Here is a 20,858-nt window from a genome sequence, read left to right as displayed (position 1 = left end):
TAATATTCTTATACTTAAAACAAAAATTATCCACTAAATTAGAAAAAGTGACAAAAAAGTGTATCACCCCTAATCATTTTTTAACTTTTCTGTTGTTTAAATTAGTAAAATTGCAGAAAATAAGCCAAAAACAATCAAATTTGATTGATAGAAGTTTTTCTAACTAATTTTTTAACAAAGTTTTTTTTTTTTTACGCTCTTAATAAGAAAATTATGGCGAAAAGATATGAAATTCATGATTCAGTAAAAAAACTGATCCTGGGACACTATAAAAGTGGAAAAGGATATAAAACTATTTCTAAAATAGTCCATGTTAAGCCTAATAGTGTAGGAAATATCATTAGAAGTTATAAAAAAATGGGTACTGTTAAAAATTTGCCAAGAAAAGAACGCCCAGCTAAGACTACCCAACGCATTGATAGAGAAATTATTCGAAAAGTTGAACAAGATCGAGAATTATCTGCACCAAAGTTTGCGAAAGATTTACAAACAGATCATGGTATAACAGTAAATCCTCAAACTGTTCGCAATCGCTTGAAAAATCAAGGTTTTGTCCGTAGAGTTGCTCCAAAAAAGCTTTTTTTGAGAAAAAGAATCAAAAGAAAAGATTGGCTTGGGCTAAAAAACATTTAAATTGGACTATTGACCATTGGCAAGGAGTTTTATGGTCCGATGAAACAAAAATGTGTTTGTTTAGTTCTGATGGTATCATACGCAAATGGAGAAAAAATGGTGAACACCAAAATCCTAAGTGTATGTGACCAACTGTCAAGCATGGGGGAGGTGACATTAGGCTTTATTATAAAATTTCAATATAATATATACTTCTAACTTATTTTTTCCTCTTATCATAGGTCAAATGATGGTTTGGGGCTCTTTTGCTTGGAGTGGTGTTGGCAAACTCGAATTCATTGACGGAATAATGACAAAAGAGGTTTATATTGACATTCTGAAGCAAAAACTGAGATCAAGCGCCAGAAGTGCTGGCTTATCTCCTAATTTTATCTTTCAACAGGATGGAGATCCTAAACACACATCAAAGTTAGCTACTGAGTGGTTAAAGAAAAACAGTATTAAGATGTTAGATTGGGTTCCTTAGTCACCAGACCTAAATTGGATTGAAAATTTATGGAATCTTTTTAAAATTAAAGTAGCTGATCAAAAACCATCCTGTTTGTCGCAATTAAAGGCAATTCTCATTGAGGAGTGGGAGAAATTTGACACACAATGGCTTAAAAACTTAGTAAAGTCAATGCCTAAAAGATGTCTTGCAGTCATCAAGGCAAAAGGCGCACAAATAGACTATTAATTTGATATTAGCAAAATAATTATTTAAGGGGTGATTTTTTAACTTACACGTTTTCTAATTTAGTGAATAATTTTTGTTTTAGGTATAAGAATATTAGTTTCTTATAATAAAAATGTTTTTTGTTATAAATTCAATATTTAAAAAAAAATTCGGGTCAAATATCTATATTTAAGCATATAAAAATTTGTTTTTATTGAAAAACCATCAGGGGGTGATAGACTTTTTTGACATACTGTATATATATATATATATATATATATATATATATATATATATATATATATATATATATATATATATATATATATATATATATATATATATATATATATATATATATATATATATATATATATATATATATATATATATATATATATATATATATATATAGTTAGGTTGTTAGGAAAGTTCGTAGAACTCCCCTATTAAAAAAAAAAAAAGAAGAGTTTTTTTAAATTTTATTTTATCAAATGTTCAAAATAATATCCATTGTTATCTACACAAAGTTGCATCATTTCAAGCCACTTGTCAAACGTTTTTTTTATACTCTTTTTTGGGTATACTTTGAAGTAGCTTCGTTATGCGAGTTTTTTGACTTTCGACGTCAGTATCGTCATCAAGATTTTTTATCAAGTCGAATAGCCAATAATCGGATGGAGCTAAGTCTGGTGAGTATGGTGGATGGCAAATTATTGTAATTCCAGCTTGGTTTAGACAATTTGTGACGGTTTCAATCACATGGGGTCGAGCATTATCATGGAGAAATTTGAAATTTTGAGTGCCTGTTTTAGGTCTTTGCTTATTTATTTTGCATATAAGAGGTTTCAAACAATTTTTTATATAATATTTGCTAGTAATGGTGTCTCCCTTTTCAACATAACCCAAATGAACAACACCTGTTGTTTTGAAGAAGATGTAGAACATGTTTTTCGGCTGAAACCTGTCGCATCTTACATCTTATAGTTCTTGGACTTTCACCTTCACCGACCCAACTAGCATTAGCCGACTTGTGTCCAACTTGTCTCAAATAAAACTACGACTCATCCTCTGTAATAATATCACATAGTCTCCATGGGCCGTTTCTGAAAAGGTCTAAATTTTCCTTACATGCCTCAACTCTATTTTTGCGATTTTGATCGGTTAACTCGTGGGGTATCCAACGTGATATTAGTTTTCTTTTTTAAGTGCGTTGTCAATGATTTCGTTGATTGTAAAACGATTAATCGATGTCAGAGCTTTAATTATATCATGTGTTGCGTGCGGATTTTCTTCAATAATGCCTCGCACACGTTCAATATTCTCAGCTGTATACGTGGTTCGAGGGTGCCCTGAGCGAGGATTATCTTCGAGGCTCTCTCTACCATCTTTAAATAAAGCAGCCCACTTGGCAACTGTACTATATTTTGGAGCTTGGTTACCATGAACTAAAACCAACTCATATGGCTTGTGCTGAAACTCCAAGTAGAGCACGGGTTTTAATATATGCTTAATATTCAAATTTTTCCATTTAAATTTTTTTTTTTTAACGTATATAATAAAATTTAAATAACTTTTTTAATAAACATTCAAAATATTTCAACAAGTACTTAAAATGTTCATAATTAAACACAATTTAAAATGATATATAAATATTTAATTATTTCCTGTCTCATTGTATTTTTTCAGATGAAGTTCTACGAACTTTCCTAACGACCAAAGTATATATATTTTAGGGTGCGGTTGTGCCTCTCTATAGGGGCACAACCGTTTTTTTTCACTAAGTTTAATTTTTGTGTTATAACATTTTCAAAAACCGTTTTATTTTTTTCTTAATTGCAGCAATTTAAAGCTTAATGATTGGTTTATCGAAATACACTGTTAAAAAAACGCATGCCGTTTTTATTTTCATACACCATTAATCTAAACGTTACGATGGCTGTTATGCCCCCACTTCCCGTATATATACATATATATATATATATATATATATATATATATATATATATATATATATATATATATATATATATATATATATATATATATATATTGTTATTATATCATATATTGCCACTATTAATATATGATATAGTAATAATAGAAATATAATTTATATCCATATCAATAACTAATTAACAGATTTAAAAACAACACATTTGGAAAACATCAAGTTAAAACACTTTTTTTGTAATTCGTATAATTTGTTCCAAAGGAGTTAAAATATTATGGGGAGTTAATTTGTTTCGCCGACAGGGGTTAATTTATTTTAAGGGGAGTTAACCTATTTCGAAATAGATTAACTCCCCAGGTAATTTTCTACGCAACGGGAGTTGCGTAAAAAATTTATTATGGGGGTTAATTTATTTCATGACACCGGGAACATTCCGCATACGGTTAATTATCAAATCTTCTAAAGACCGAGATTTAACATTATAAAATTCTGAGAAAAAGAGTTGGTTTTCAAGCAATTAATTTTCATTTCAAATAAATTCTAATTATTGTTCAAATTAAGTTTATAGCTCTCAATGTTTAAATAACAAAATGCTTGTTAAAGTTTGTGGTTTTTTTTAAAATTTCGATGTAGATTAAAAAATAAGCTAAAATGTTGTTGCCATTTAGTAAAAGGTCATAAGAAGTCGCCTCATTAACATGCTTGAAATACATAACACTACTAAGATTTCTTATTTTAATTAGATGCAAAAATAAAGCATTTTAAAAATAATAATAACAACGCCATATTATAAGTTTTATTAAATGGTTTCTTGAAACAAGAAAATCATTTTGACAGTTTTTCAATTTATATTTTTAAAATTAGAATAGAACTTGAGTCTAAAAATTAATTCTTGCATTCAGCAATTAAATCTTTAAGATGTTTAAAAATTTATTTCTTTATAGCTATTTTATCAATATAGTTTTATGAAAAGATGTTGCTTTGTTACAAATCGAATACCGTAACAAGACTAAATAAAAAAAAATAAAACAACAACAACAGAAAAACCTTTAGGTTTGTTTATATATTCTATTGCTTATACATTTAAATCCAACAGAGAAAGTCCTAGGTTTAGTTTAGCTGTTAAGAAAGCACTTGTTCATAATAGTTATAATCTCATGGTTCAAAATTTTATCAAATAATTAAGGTGCTTCAAAAACCAAGTGAGTGATATAATAAATGGGTAGAGTAACCTTATTTTCCTAAGGTCTAATGTGAAAAACACCTATTCAATCCTCATCCCCAGCAATTCAGTTGCATTTGAAGCTGGCATTTGAGTTGGATGGTAAAATAGAGTCTTTAATTTAGGTTGTAATAAAATTTAACACTGTAAACAAATTTTTGTTCATATTTGCAGCACAAAAAATTTTAATTTAAATTTTTTTGTGCTGCAAATATGAATGAAAAACTCTTTAATCATTTTTTTTTATTCATGTTGACTGCACCAAATTTTTAAAAGAATTAGGTCTTCTTTTTAATGAAATATTTTTAGGGAGGCCTGACCTCCAAATTATGAACCATTCATTTAAAGATTAATTACAATCTAAACATTTTTTATGTTTCAAAAATTAAATAAACACTAAAAGCTAGCAAATAAAAGTTATTTTCTTATCTGAATTATTTCACAAGAAATCACAAAATATAATAAGTATAATTATTAAAAATCCTGCCAACAAATAAAGCGACATAAATCTGATACTTTTAATTATGCTAAATAAATGTCATTATTTTTGTACGCATTATTTAAAATGCTATTTTTGTAAGAGTATAAAGAAAATTATGTAGATATTTTTTTTAAATTAATTTTTTAATGTTTTATACAAAAGTGTTGTTTACATGTACATACCTAATTGATATCATACCTAAGTTGCATCATTTGATCACTACAAAGAAATGCTTATTTATAATAAAATTAACAATTTTGTTTTCCTTTGAAACTTATTATAGTAAATTTTAGTTTTTAACAGAAATGTTTTCACTCTGTTTTTTGACATGGTAATCACAATAATTGTGACAAAGCTCAACTTGTTTCTTTCCACAATGAAATTTTCAAAATTTATGTTTTGAAGTTAACAAATTAAAAGTTGCTTGCAACAATAATTAAAAAATTATTAATAATAAAACAAAAAAAGTGATGAGCTTCCTTGATTTTTGCAGCTTCCTTGGTGTTAGAGAGACTATATAAATATTTTAATAAAGATATTTTTTTTACAGGCAGTTGATTTTTTATTTAAAAATACTTCTATGCAATGAAAAACAAGTTCAAAAACTCAAGGTTTAAAAATCAGGATTCTCAATAAAAGGTCATTATTTTACATTTAATTTTATATATATATATATATATATATATATATATATATATATATATATATATATATATATATATATATATATATATATAATCTAAAATTTAAGCAACCACAACAATTTGCAAATGGAGGAGTGTGGAAGTGAGAGTATGTCAGCTGATATAGATGCAGAAGATGTTTGGCTTTTGATGGGAAGGGATTATCGTATTTCAAGAAGTATTCGTCTGCAGTGGTTTTTTGAACACTTAAACAAATCAGTTTCACCCAAAACCGATGAAGAGTTGGTGTGTTATATTTATAACAGTTTGAATTTTTTCATATATGTTATAGCAGATTAAGAAATTATTAAATAAGTTAAAAAAAGCGAAATAAATTATTGTAAAAAACTAAGAAAAGTGTTTTAAGGGTTAATTTTTTTTAGATATAAATTATCTCTTTTTTAAGGTTAATTCAAATGAAGAATTAGAAGTTGTTTCTGTTCTTCCTGTTTTACCACATAAAAAGACAGTTATTGTTCCAACTACAAAGTTGTCATTTGTAGGAAGACAATATCGTTTTGTTTTTTGCATTGATATGAGTCCTTCTCTTGCCTCTTTGGTAGTTTAGTATTTTTTTGCATTTTTAACAAATACATTTTTTTAATTATCCTTTTTCTTTAAACCTTTTATTTATTTTCAGGATACTGAAACTGGAAATGTTTTGATAGATGATGTATTTGAAAACATGAAAAATACATTAGTTGGGCTAGTTCAACCAGTAAGTTTTACAACTAAATATAGTAGTTATATAAGATTGTTTATTTTTAGAACTCAAAAAGGCTTGGTGTATTATTTGAAAAATGTTATTAAAATTTATCTGTTTTGCTTTTTTATTTAGTTTTGCATTCCAGGAAGTTCATTAGAATCAAATCCTAATTTGCATTTAACTGTTCTTGCGCATACTTTTATCAATGTTAGAGAGTGCCAGGTAATACTTCAGCATTTTTATTGAGTGCTAAGTTGTAATTGTTGATGAAGTTGTATTTTTAATAAAAGATAGTCAGTTTATATATAAACAAAATTGATTTTTAATTAATATATTTAATTAAGTTTATTTCTGTTTAGGTATTAGTCCAAGGTTATTGTGTCAACGTAGAAAATGTAAAATTCTTATTATGCCAATTAAAGAGAAAGCTTCAAGTTTTGGAAAACTCCATTAATGAAGAATTACGTAAACAAAATCAAGGAGTAATTAAAATCTATTTCTATTATATAGTTTATTTCATAATAAAATTCATACTAAAACACTCTAATACTTTTAAATACTTAATAATAATACTTTTAAATCACTTTTTTTATCTCTTTTTGTTTCTGGCTTAAAAGTGTTATATCATCTGCTTATGGTGAAAGCCTATGGAACTACATTCAGCACAATCTTTAATTTTATGACCACTGCCTGAAAAATTTTTTCAGAAAATAATTTTTTGACGTTTTCATTCTTGCCTCTGAAACATTTGCATGATAAATGGAAAAAACACTATTAGAAATTTTAAAAACAAGTTGTTTTTTTTCAAATTTGCAGTGTGCTACATAACGAAGGTACTTACCCACTGACCCACTGAGTAAACTCCAATGTTTTGATTTTCCATTGAGATTTTTAATGTTAATTTAAAAAAAATAAACAAGCATAAGATTTAAGGGAAAAAGTTCTTTTTTTTAAAATGTTGTTATTGTAAAAGTATGATAAAAAAAACTTTCATGTACACTCAGCAAAATTTTTTTTACTGCATATAACATGGACAAAAGAGATTTTAATCTAACCCAGAAAAAAAGACTTTCAAGAATCAACTCTTAAGGTGAGGACTAAGAAAATGTGTTTTTTTTCAACATCTTCATTTTCAACAAGGCTGCAAGCAACCATTATTAGAGTTGGAAGTTACTGAAAAAGTAAAGATGAAGTTTATAGAGTAAGAGAACGATTGACAGATGACTTAAAAGATGTATATATGTATATATATATATATATATATATATATATATATATATATATATATATATATATATTTTTAAAATATATATATTTAAATATATATATATTTAAATTTTTATAATTATATATATATATATAAATTATAAATATATATATATATATATATATATATATATATATATATATATATATATATATATATATATATATATATATATTTGTCCTGTATTGTCTCTTATTTACATGAATGACCTTTTTAACAACTTATATCTAAAATGGTTTTATTTGCTTGCAACTGAACTTTATGCTCCTGTCTTGACAAAAAGTCTTTTCAATTGCATTGATTACTTTTAATGGATGCTTTAGAACTCTCTTCAATCTTCATCTCCGTCTTTTCAATTTTTTGCCAACTGTTTTGTCCCTCTTTAGCATTATTTTTAATAGTGGTTGTTTGCCCGTTACTACTAGCTTATTACTCCTTGTTGGGAGTGAATTAGTTTTAAAAAAAATTTAAATTCAAGTAACTCAAGATATTTTCAAATTTTGTTGAACCCAATTTCTCATAAAAATCCTTTAAGCCAAACCAGTTTCAATCTTAATAGTTTTTCTTTGTCCCTTGGAGGTTTAGGTTATATGGAATTTACTGTATATATAAGAGCTTAAATATAATTTTATTAACTAAAAGATTATCTTTTAAGTTTTTTGAGTTATAAGTAATTTCAGATGTTTTTTTTATTTTGTTTGAGATCTTAAGTTTTGATAATATGTTTCAGGTTGGGGAAAAGCATGCAAACGGAATAGAGCAATCAAAATCTAATGAAACAGGCTTGTTTTATATTATTCGTGATGGGTTACTGGCCCTCCAACTTCTTCCAGACAATGCAAGCGCAGGTTTGTTTACTTTTACAATATATAAATGTATATAGCATAAATGTATTTCAAGATCAGATGGTTGTGTAAGATGGCCTACAATAACTGTGATAACATGACAAGTCAAAAAACTTTGAAATTTAATATTTCATAGTTTTCTTAAAGTTTGAGACTTATATAGGTTTTTTCTCTAAAAATGCCATTTTTAGAAATTACAAAAAATGTACTTTTAATTTTATTTAAAAATATTGAATTGTAATTTTTTGGGACTAAAATGGACACTCTAAATCCCCAAAAAATTAATTATATACCATTATCTAAATTTATTTAATTATTTTACTAACAATCATATACCATTATTTAATTATTATATTTAAATATTTTATTTAATTAATAATCGTATACCATTATCTAATTTTATTTAATTATTTAATTATTATTTGTATACCATTATATATTTTTATTTAATTATTAATCATATACCATTATCTAATTTTATTTAATTATTTAATTAATAATCATATATCATTATCTAATTTTATTTCATTATTTAGTTATTATTTTTTATAGCATTACATAATTTTATTTAATTATTAATAATATACCATTATCTAATTTTATTTAATTGTTAATCATATACCATTATCTAATTTTATTTAATTATTTAATTATTATTTGTATACCATTATATATTTTTATTTAATTATTAATCATATACCATTATCTAATTTTATTTAATTATTTAATTAATAATCATATAGCATTATCTAATTTTATTTCATTATTTAGTTATTATTTTTTATAGCATTACATAATTTTATTTAATTATTAATAATATACCATTATCTAATTTTATTTAATTGTTAATCATATACCATTATCTAATTTTATTTAATTATTTAATTATTATTTGTATACCATTATCTAATTTTATTTAATTGTTAATCATATACTATTGTCTAATTTTATTTAATTATTTAATTAATAATCGTATACCATTATCTAAAGTCTTTTGAAAAAAATTTGATTAACTCTATTGGAGTAGAATTATTATTTTTTAAACATTTTTCAGGAATTTTAATGCATAATACATTGAAATGCAATAATAGACATGTTTTAAGATTTCTAATATATTTTGTTTTAGTGACATTTAGGACTTACATAGTAAATGCAAATAAAAATGCAAATAAAAAACAATAACAACAACAGCAATAATAATTATTGTAATCATGTAACTATAACAATTAATATAGTATATTTATTATTATATAATTTATTGACTTTTTTTAATTAAAAGCAAATTAAAATTTCATTATTTGAGTTTTCACCTATTTCTTTTTTTTTAAGGAATGATTTTCATTTCTTTTTTTTAATTTTTGTGTTAAAAAATATCATTTCTTTTGATTTCAAATTGTCAGAGTGATATACAATTTTTGTGGGTTTAATGAGATAAACAAGACATTTTTTTTAATAATTAAATTGCCAGAAATTTTTGTATTAGTTTGTAAGGATTTTAGGTGAGCTTATAGTAGAAAGATGATTACAAGAAAGAACGTAGAGGGCTAATCTTAATAAATTGCCAACTTTTTAGTTTAGCAGTTTGTTAAGATAAAAAATTTTACAAATAAATTTGTAAGCTTCAATGATTGCAAGATTTAATATGGTTTCAAAGAATTTTTCAAAGGATTTTTCTGTTGTTTATGACAAAACTTTATGCACTGAATGCTACAGGATAAAAATCAAAAAGCAATAAACAAAGCCCTAATCTAGATTCTTAAATAAATTTTAAATAAATAAAATATATAAGTTAAAAGAAGACATTCAAGGCAATGATTAAGCCATAATCTTTGATGAAAACAAATTTTAATGCTAAATAACTTTTAAATTAAATAGTATTGAACAACGACTTATATGTAACACAAATCTTTTTAAGTAATATGCCTAATTCATTGAGAGAGGAGTAAAGTTAACCTTAAAAACATGTTTATGGACAACAAAAACAGCATAAATTCATTCTAACAAAAATATTCAAAAAGTTTTTATTTGCCATTATTGTTATCCTAACATTGTAAAACAACCATACATAGCATGGTTTCATATATTTTGAGTTGATCAATTAGAAAAATCTATGTATATCTGTGTAATTTTGATTTCTAGCTATTGTTGTCATCACAGATGGAGTTTTCAACATGGAGAATTCTCATGTTGCGGAGGCTCTACTTTCACAAGTTCGTAATTCAGCAGCTGTTTGTTCATTTATCCAAGTTGGAAGTGGCTACAAATCTGCTGCTGTTGGGTGAGTTATTTAAACAACATTTAAAAAAATTCACAAGTTGTTTTTATTCAAACAGGTAAAGAATCATCACATGATTGATTAATAAAGGTAAAACCTTTCTGTAAAACCTCTTCTTGGTTATGGCGGACACAGCTTAACCTAGGTTACTGCAAACACAACTTCTTCTGTTTTAAAATGGGCCATGATACCATTTCTTTTCAGCTTTATGTTAAGATGCTGTAAAATATTTAAATATTTTTTATATTTCAAGAAATTTTAATTTAAAGTTTTTGAAACTTAGCTTAACTTTGAAATTTTCAGTTTTTAAATTAAATAAAAAAAATTTGTAATGTGCACCTATAATTCTTAAATGGACAAGATCCCCCTCAATTTTACCCCTTTGCCCCAATTGCTACTCTTAACACTTTGTTCGGATTAAAAAAACTCTTTTCTATTGTTCCACAACAAATACTCTTTAATAAAAAAATTATAATTTGAGTGACAAAACTTAAAGCCTGGTGGTTTCTTTTGCCACCAATGCCCTACAATGTTGGGTTTAATATATATACACACATACACTTAGTTCTGCTTTTTTAGGTTGTCATTATCTTAAGATACTTTGCACACTTTAATATTAAAAATGTCAACGAAACTTTTTCTCGCCATTACCTCCATTACGATGGAACCCTTGGCATCCATTGTAATGGAGGTAATGGCAAGAAAAAGTTGCAGCACTTTTTTTAATAAGAAAATGTGAGCAAAAGTGTATGCAAATATCTAAAAAGCAAATATATTCAAATTATGTAATGTTAAAACATATAAAAACATATTTCAAGCTTTACAGTTTTACTTTCACTTGAAAATAGCATTGCAGCAACCTTGCAGCAACATCTCCTTAATTTTGATTTATAGCATTCATTTCCGTTTTATAAAGTCTTTTATTTCTTAAATACTTTTAAAATTTTTGAAAGACAGTCTGTGTGCCTGAGTGGTTAGCTCACAGAGTTTTTGAAGCAAAGTACTGTGGTTTGAATCCTACCACTAGAACCTTTTTTTTTTAAAAATCTTTTTTGATTTTTCGTTTGATTACTTATTCACGAAAAAAGAGTTGAATTAACTTTTGATCTGAACGCTTGAATGAGGAACAGAATTTGATTGTCAGACAAACTTATAACTTAATCAAAGATAATATTTTAAATCCCCTAAATAATTAAAAAAGGTTGCTTAAAATTTATATGGTCATAATTTTTGAACACTAAGAGATTATTGCATGACATTAGAGACTTGTTAATGAACTTAAATTTAGTTTAAGATGTTAAAAAAAATATATAAATGTTATTAACTTGTCGCTCTCACGCTAATGGCATAAAAGGGAGGTAAACATTTTAAGGGTTTATTGTTAACATACTTGGATTATCGCAATACTTTTGAAAAGTTTTACATAAACATAAATATATAAATGTTTGGAGTTTGCTCTATGTCGTTACATAGAGTTAAGTTCTCAAACAAAAACAAAAAGCTTGCTACGGGCCTGGTTTTAAATATGTGATTGGAATCTGGTTGTTTAAGTATTGTGATTTGCACTTTTCTTAACTTTTTTGCTTTGAATTCTTGAAAGTTTAAAGTAAAACAAGTAACAAAAATTTACTATTCAAAAAAATGGAGTTGATGTTATTTCATCTATATGATGAAGTAACATCAAGATACTTTTCTTCACAATCGACCATATAATTTTAAATTTAAAAGTGTGCTTTTTTGAACCACCCTACTAAATTTGCTATATAAAATAAATTTAAATAAACGACTGTTATAGTTATGCAAAGTTATAAAATTTTTTTAAGTTAATTACTTTCACTTTTTTAACTTTAATTTTTTTTTTTTTTAATAAACTTGATGTTATTTTAAAAGATTTTCTTAAAAGACTGTCTGGTTTATTGTTCTTGCTTTGGAAATGGCTTTGTATTTTGGAAATCATTCTAAGTTTTGTAATTTGGCTTCTTTTATTCAGCGTGGTTGTGGATAAAAACCAATCTAACCAAAATGAAAGTTATTTCTAAAAAAAGACTAACTGGAATAATTGTTGTCTGGAATAGATTAATTGAAATTAGTTCATTCCAGACAACAGTTTTATGAATAACTATTAATAAATAAACAAACAAAAAATTAATATTCATTTCTGTTAGAGTGGTTGTTACAACCAGGGTCGTCGCGAATGGGGGTGTAGGGGGTATCCCCTTCCAAGCTGTTATATATACATTTGAGTTAGCGCAATTATATATGTTATATATGCATTTTAGTTAGCACATTTGTAAATTTAGCATTTCAGTTGGCAGTTTTGAAGTATAGTTGGCAAATGTCAAATATTGAGGATCTTTTTTATCTTTTTTCTGTGTCTCTAGTTGGCAAAAAAACATATATAACACCCCCTCCCCCCACCATGAGAGTTTAAATGACTTATGATTTTTTGAAAACTGTTCTAGCAGTTGATGTCCTTGTGGATACCAAAAATGTTATATTGTGTCATATTACCATAACAAAATACTTAAATGAAAAGTCAGATACAAAGAAAAAAAACTGGAGAAAAAGTGTGCTCCAATGAACAGTGACTCAGTCAAGGTTTACACATGCATGAATTACCATAGCTTAAAACTTATGCCTCTCCCCTCCTCCCTAAAGTTACATTATAGCCACTAACCTATTTCTGCTCAACAAAAAATAAAAATAAAAAATCAATGATTATTTAGCAGCCCCTATTAGCACTCATGCGGCAGTGAACCTGTCTCTACAATACTGGTATACCCGCATGTTGACTATATTTGCCCCTAATTATAATAAAACTACCCTTTAGGATATACATGAAAAAAACCCTTTCCTGATACCTCACCATAAATGCTGCCCACATACATCAGAGTATTACCTGAAGTATTACCCAGAAGTGCCCTCAAACAGGCAATGGATTTGAATACACTTCCTATTTCAAAATTTATGTTAACTCAACATGAAATGATTGTTCTTTGAGAAAGTAAATAAAATAACTTACGTTTTACTTACTTAAAGTAAAGTATAAAATTTCAAAGACAAAATTTACTTTTATTTGTAATTGTAAATAGCAATTTTTTTCAAATAACTTTTATGTAAGCTGTTTTTGCTAATTAGTCACTTTTACACATGAAAGTAATTTGTTGTTATGATGTAGTTTTATTTTACTTTGTAAAGTAAGTTTTATGTTTTTTAAATTTTATATATATGTAAGTTTACTTCATAAATAACTTTTTTTACATATAAAAAGGAAATTACATTTCGATGTAAATTATTTACATAATTATAACCAAAATTACTTATCAAAGTAAATTATTTTACAAGACTTACTATTAAAAGGAAGTTACATTTACAAGTAAAAGTAAAGATGCAAATTACTTTTACTTTTAAAAATACTTTTTCAAGTAACAGTTACTCATTTAAAAAACTTACATGTTATATAACTTATGTTAAAAAGAAAACAAATTACTTTTAAATGTAAGTAAATCATATATTTTTATGAGTTTATGTAAAGTAATTTATGCTTAAAAGTAATTCGCATTTTTACATCAAAATAAGTAAAATGCGAATTACATTAAACCACTGATCTATCAAATTTATCAATGTAATTTAAAAACAAAGCATTTTATAAACTTATATACCGATTGCAATTATTCGACACTTTTCAAGCGAATTCTCTAAATAAGTGCAGCTTTATTGCATAGCATCTTATATAACATAATGTAACAATAAACAAATATGTTATATGCAAATGTAAAAAATCCACTTATATAACATTTATACAGGATCGTGTGTAAAATAAGAAAACTTTTCTAATAATTACAAGTCTTTTTTGCTTTGTTTTGTTTTGAATTAGTGTATTTATGTTATTGCATTTAAAAAAATTGACAAGATTGAAAAAACACAAAACATAATGTCTCATCTATGTTAAAAATTTGAAACTTTGATTTTAATTTGTCCGTCTCTTGATAATTTCTGATTGTTAATGTTATGCCATCTTCTGGCTTTAAAGGTCCCATCATTTGTATAGCATTATGTACAAACATCGGCAAACGTCTTTAGCTTATGTTGAGTTTGACGGCAGTATTTGGAACAGTCATAAATTATATTAGGTAGATTCGGGTTAGGAAGAAATCCGAAGTTTAGTAAGATATATTCTTGACGTTTTTAATGCACTAAAGGTGTTATAGATAATAAAGATTTTGATCTGATACCTTTATTTCATGTTGGAAAGTGATAGTTATATCTGGAAAGCAGCCATGAGTTGACTACCATAATTGTTGACTTTGTTTGAAAAAGCAAAAAATTACACACAAACACACAGAGCAACAAGTTGATAAAATATTTTTTTACGGTTCTTAATTTATATTCATCAATAAATTTCAAATTTCATACAATAATCTCTTTACATTAAAAAACTATGACCATACACAATTTGTAACCCCCTCAAATTAAGGGGGTTCAAACTTTTTATGGTCATAATTTTTGATTAATTTTTTAATTAATTTCTTTGATACCAAGAATCTGAGAAAGTTTTACCAATCCTAGTTAAAACTCCTTTAGAAGAACTGATACTACTTGAAATAATGGTTTACCATTTTAAAGTTTTCTTGAATGAACTCAATTTTATAAATTCGAAATTTTCCAAAATTAATTTTCGTTCATTCAGTAAAGTACAAAAACTTTTTTTCTAATTAGCTTGAAATCATTGATTTTATTTATTTATCAATAGCTTTTTAAACAAAAATGAAGGTTTTATTAAAAAATTTATACAAAACCTATAAACGATGTTTGACAACAGTTATCTCCTTCTTCTTGAAAAGTTTATTAAACCATGTTCTTTTTTATCTCTAAAATTTAAGTTTTTTTTTAACCTCAGTTAAATGTTTTTTAACTCTATTAATAATGCATTAACCTCCATAAAATCTTGTTAAACTCAAATGAATTTATAGTAACCTACCGCAGGGTTTAAAAAGCTTTTCAGATGTATTGCAGGGTTTATAGAGCATTTCAAATGTATTAATGGAAAATTTAAATTTTACCACTCCAAACAATCCCTAAAAAAAAATTTTAATGAATAATCTACAAAAGATTTTATAAATACGAATAGGTTAAAGATATGTAAGTATCTTTAGTTTAAATTCTGCATATTCAAATTCCACAAACTTTTGTAGCTGATCCAATAGGTCTGTTATTAATCTTTGCATCTTTAACAGCGCACAGTACATTATCTGTTAAAGCATATGCATAATTAATTTTTCTTGTAAATTTTTTTTTGTAGTTTTGTAATTTTGACAATATTAATAAATTTTGTGATATTATTGACACAAAAAATGTGTCATTAGTATCACAAAGTTAAACTATGATTAATTGTCTATTATTGAAGATGGTGTCTATGGAAATGATTGACTTCATTAATATATTTAACCAGTGCTTTAACTCTCCAGTCAGATATTCTAAAACTTTTTTAAAACAAAACCTCTAATCAATTTCTTAATTTTCATTAAAATCTCAAATTTTTATTAATTTTTGTAAAAATATTAAAGTTTTATTTACAATAATTAAAGTTAATAAATGTACTCTATGCTGTTCTTTTGTCAAAAAAACAAACAAACAAACAAACAAAAAAATAAAAAAAATAAAAAAATTTATGAAACACAAAATGTTCAAATAGTTAACAGAAAAAAGATGTAAACAATCTAAAAAAATGTAAAAAATCAAAATTGCCTTAAGTCTTTTAGTAAAAATACAAATCAACCTAAATCTGGTCAAAATTTGGTTGGTTGTTTGTGTCTGGTCTGCATATATTGTATTGATTTAGTTCAGACTCTGTGGTATATTATATGTTTTTTTGTATAATATAGTATCTAAAGAATATTTTATAATGTTGTTTTTCCCCCTAAATTTTAGGTATGGTTACGTACCTCATTGCACCCTCATGCAGTTTATTGCAACTGCAACATCAGGAGCATATCTTATAAAATGTCCTCCTGTTCGAAAAACCAATAGTAAGTAAAAAGTAGTGAAAATTTCAAGCAAATAATTTAAAATAATGAGTGAAAACTTTAGAGCAATATGAAATTTTAAAGCACACAACTCCTTCAAGGTATAAAGTAAAACAAGGGGAAAAACATTTTAGAAAGTTTTTTATTTATTTTTTTTATTTATTCAAAAGTTTTATCTCCTTTTATTTTTTCTTGAAAAATGAATAAAAAAATTCAAAACAAGAAGAGATTAAAAAATGCTTGTATAAATTTTATCTATATTACAGAAATGTTGGTAAAATATTCACTTAAGACCACTTTAAAACTAAGAATATACTTAAAAGTACCATCTACAAGATAGTTAAACCTACTGAAAGTGAATTTGGGTACCAATGCATTCAAGGAAGTGTAGTAAAGGCTAAAAAAATGAAAAGATAAACATTAAACTGCTCAAAGTCAATCAAAGGCAGAGTTTCTTTACAACAGGCAGCTAAAAAGTTCAACTGTATTCCGCATCACATTAGTAAAACATTAAAAACAAAGACAAAAACTATACCAAGAAAATAATGAAGATTCCAAAATTGTTGGTTGTTTCAATTGTTGTCGAATTCAAAAATTGTAAACCAATCATCAACAATGAGTTTTATTTTACATTAAATCATCCCAGTATCACTCTAAATTTTATACTATTGGCATAATATCTATTCTATCTACAGTTAAATGCCAAACAAAAGTTAAAAAAAAGGACTTCTACAAATTGCTTTTGTGCCTAGTTGTCTAGTGGACTGGCTATAAATCAAAAAATCTAAATTTAAACAAATTCATTAAAGAGAGATTCAGCTTATCTATAAATATCATTCAAATGGTGCATATGTATACTTGCCTGATTTAAAAGGCCTTGTCTACAAGAATAATTGACATGCAAAAAATTGCATTTTAGGATCAAGTATTGTCTTAATAAAGTTGATATTGAGCTCATACAGAGTTTAGCTCAGTCTATACCAGTCCTAGTTGATAAAGTCAGAAGAAATGAAGAAAAAAAAGGAAAGAAGTTTTATAGAAAATAACTGATTAAATAAAAACTAGAATAAAAATACTTTCTAAAACATTTTTCCTTTTTGCTTTACTTTTTACCTCAAAGGAGTTATGTGTCTATAAATCCAGTCTTGTTTTTCAGTTGTCACTCATTAATAAGGCATAATAATCACCTGAAAATAAACTGCTGTATTTAAGATTCAGAGATGAACATATACCACAAGGCTTTGTTTTGTTGGAATTTTCAAAGAGATATTGATAGATATAAAATAGATTCATGGAATCAAGAATTTATTTTTTTAACCAAGGAATCTAAAGCAATGTTGTCACCTCAGACGCAGCAAACCATTCGATATAAAGAATTTGAACTTCAAACAAAAATATCAAGGCAGGATTTTTCTTTTTATAATAAAAATTAAACAAAAATATTTATCATAACCTTTTAAAACAATGATTTTGAATTTTTTTTAGATTTTGAATTAATAATTTGTTGTTGTTTTTTTTTCTTAGCGTGTTAACAGTTCGTTCTAGGGAAGGTTATATTACTGATGGAATACGGTTTACTAAAGGTTAGTATAATAAAGATCTTGTTTTTGTTTAGTAAGCCAAAAGTTATTATCATATTTTGATAAAAAGATAGGGTATGCTGATTATTATTTGGTACATTTGGTAAAGTAATAGTTTAAGAAGTGATCTTTTTTTTTTCTACATAGTTTTGTTTGAAGGGATCTCCGACTGCTGAGACAAGTTGTGTTCATATTTAAAAAAATGTTAAAAAAAAACGTTTGGGCTAAATTTTTTTGATTAAAACTAAATAATGAATGCACACCATTAACTTTAAAATTCACGTTTTAGTCCAAGCTTGCCATCTCCATTTTTTTTCAGTTCTCAAAGTCTGTATAATGTTGGCCGCAATCTGCAGACTTGATAATTTATTCCATGCATGTTTAATTCCTAACAGTTTCATTGTACATCATTGCAATATCTTTTTAAGATATTTTTAAGCGTTTTTTTGTTGTTATTTTTTAAAAATATAAGTATTTTTTCTACTACAATCAGAAAATCAAATATTTGTATAATTTTTTACTAAATCACAAAAAATGTTTGTGATTTAGTAAAAAATGTATATATATATATATATTTATATTTATGATTTTTTTTTTTTACTTGCTTTATTATTACTTTGTTTTAGAAGCCAGCCAAAATCATGACACAATTATACATATTTTGTGATTATTAGAGTTCGCAGGCAGAGAAAAAATAAAGGCAGTATGATGCGGTTTCTCGTTTTATATTTAGTTCATATGGTTTAATAGAGTTGTTCGTTTTATGTTTAATTTAGTTATTACATTTAGTATGTTACATTTAGTTATGGTTGAACTCTTTTACTACCGCAAACCTCTGATAGCGGCTTTCAAGAATGCTTCACAATTTATCTTGTTTTGTTTATAAATTTCCATTCTAGACACATATAATTTGTTTGTTCTAAAGGTTTAATTAATTCTCTACATAATCAAGAAAAATTAAGAGCTATATTGTGTAATTATAAAAAAGTTATCACTTAACAAAGTTAAAAAATCTTGAATAATCCTTCATAAAAAAAACTTCTTTAAATTTAGTTATAAAATAAAACAGTGTTGACACTGAAAATTTAACTTGTAGAAGTGTTAAATATTTAGTTAAGTAATTACCAAAGTCTTTTGATGAAAAAATATTCTTTTTATTCATTAAATGAGTTTTGTTTCGGACTTTTTTCTCGGAATGTTTTTTGTTTCGGACTTAATGCTTAGTTACTATTTATAAAAAACAATGGTTTTAAGCACTTTGCATTTCTTATTGTTTAATTATGCGTGTTAAAAACTTATTCAATTATAAAGTACATTTCGTCACCTTGGTTGGACAAGGTTCTAACTGAAATTTTTTATATTAGTAGAAAAAAAAAATCTTTAATTTTTTTAATGTTTAATTAAAGTTATTTATATTATTGTTTTTTTATTTGTTCATGTATTCTTTTTTTGATTGATGCATAAAAATGCATAAATAAATAAAAAATAATCATATAAATATTTTTATTTAGACATTTAAAAAAAAAAAAAAAAAAGGATTTATTTGTTATTCTCCTTATATAAAAAAAATCAGTTAGAACCTTGTCAAACCAACGCGATGATTTGTTTAGCTTTCTATTGATATATAGTTTGTTATGCCTTTAAAGAGATTTACTATTTGAATTTTAATTATTTGTCAATGTTATGCCATTTAAATTTTATTCAAAAAAATGTGTGGTCAAAAAGATTTTTATTCCGCTGGTAGCAAATGAGTTAATGCAATTCTTCATGTTTATGTTTATATTATAACTATTTTTTGTATATTTTAGTACAAATATTTGTTTTAACTTTAATTTAGTTTGATTTGTATGGTTATTAGTAAAATAATTTGTTTAATATTTATTTTCTATTTAGTTCAGTTTATATGTTTTATTCAACTCCTTTTTTATTCAGTTTATACTTACAATTAATTTATACGCTATAGTAAAATTATTCTTTTAGTATCTAGTTTATATTTAGTTTAAACCAGTACATTTTACTGCATGGGAGCCTATGATGGCGTGGAAGTTTGCAAACTAGTTGGGATTTTTCTTTTAGGTCAACTTATCCGAAATCATTTTTACTGTAAAACTGCAAACTTTGCAGTTTTACAGCAAAAATGATTTCGGATAATGGGTCAAATCATTATATTTCAACAAATGGCCTGTGGCTCACTATCTCTGAATTTCCTGATTTTTACATATTGTTATGCACATCATGTAGATAGGTAAATTTGAAATTCCAGACCTCCTAATACAACGGTTCGGAAATTATAGCCTTACAAACATGACACAGTGGCCCCCCTCGATTTACAAATAGTCAAAACAGACTACTTTAGAGCTGTATAACTTTTTTCTCACTTTCAACAAGTGTCTCATTTTTTCTAGAACTATTTTCTGGATAGTTCTCTCTTTAAAAAAGTGGTTTTTATTAACTTGTGTTAAATTAGAAAAAAATTATGACCTCAACTTTGGAAAAAATCATAAAGTTGCTAAAATATGCCAAAATGAAAC

General features: G+C 25.6%; 3 protein-coding genes across 3 annotated transcripts in view; 2 read left to right on the top strand and 1 right to left on the bottom strand.

Moving 5' to 3' along the window:
- Window positions 1-213: 213 nt before the first annotated feature.
- Window positions 214-633, top strand: LOC136085621 (uncharacterized). Its single transcript, XM_065806945.1, has one exon. The coding sequence runs from the start codon at window positions 214-216 to the stop codon at window positions 631-633; it is 420 nt and encodes a 139-aa protein (XP_065663017.1).
- A 1,207-nt stretch (window positions 634-1,840) lies between these two features.
- LOC136085620 (histone-lysine N-methyltransferase SETMAR-like) lies at window positions 1,841-2,236 on the bottom strand. The gene has a single exon (XM_065806944.1). It carries the CDS (start codon window positions 2,234-2,236, stop codon window positions 1,841-1,843), a length of 396 nt encoding a protein of 131 aa, XP_065663016.1.
- A 1,948-nt stretch (window positions 2,237-4,184) lies between these two features.
- Window positions 4,185-20,858, top strand: part of LOC100199152 (KICSTOR complex protein SZT2) — a 225,030-nt gene continuing 208,356 nt past the window's right edge. The window contains exons 1-12 of the mRNA XM_065806194.1: window positions 4,185-4,295; window positions 5,496-5,584; window positions 5,697-5,874; window positions 6,035-6,187; window positions 6,269-6,346; window positions 6,467-6,556; window positions 6,694-6,816; window positions 8,332-8,449; window positions 10,586-10,724; window positions 16,653-16,750; window positions 17,960-18,149; window positions 18,272-18,330. Of these exons, the coding sequence (XP_065662266.1) occupies window positions 5,716-5,874; window positions 6,035-6,187; window positions 6,269-6,346; window positions 6,467-6,556; window positions 6,694-6,816; window positions 8,332-8,449; window positions 10,586-10,724; window positions 16,653-16,750; window positions 17,960-18,149; window positions 18,272-18,330 (1,207 nt within the window). The 5' untranslated portion in view covers window positions 4,185-4,295; window positions 5,496-5,584; window positions 5,697-5,715. The remainder of the gene's footprint in view (window positions 4,296-5,495; window positions 5,585-5,696; window positions 5,875-6,034; window positions 6,188-6,268; window positions 6,347-6,466; window positions 6,557-6,693; window positions 6,817-8,331; window positions 8,450-10,585; window positions 10,725-16,652; window positions 16,751-17,959; window positions 18,150-18,271; window positions 18,331-20,858) is intronic.

The sequence above is a fragment of the Hydra vulgaris genome, chromosome 09 (genome assembly GCF_038396675.1).
Source record: "Hydra vulgaris chromosome 09, alternate assembly HydraT2T_AEP".
Lineage (NCBI taxonomy): Eukaryota > Metazoa > Cnidaria > Hydrozoa > Anthoathecata > Hydridae > Hydra > Hydra vulgaris.
This window is presented reverse-complemented; position numbering and strand designations above follow the sequence as displayed.

Coding starts and splice junctions, on each gene's coding strand:
- LOC136085621 (XM_065806945.1), top strand. CDS start 214: ATGGCGAAAAGATATGAAATTCATGATTCAGTAAAAAAACTGATCCTG.
- LOC136085620 (XM_065806944.1), bottom strand. CDS start 2,236: ATGTTCTACATCTTCTTCAAAACAACAGGTGTTGTTCATTTGGGTTAT.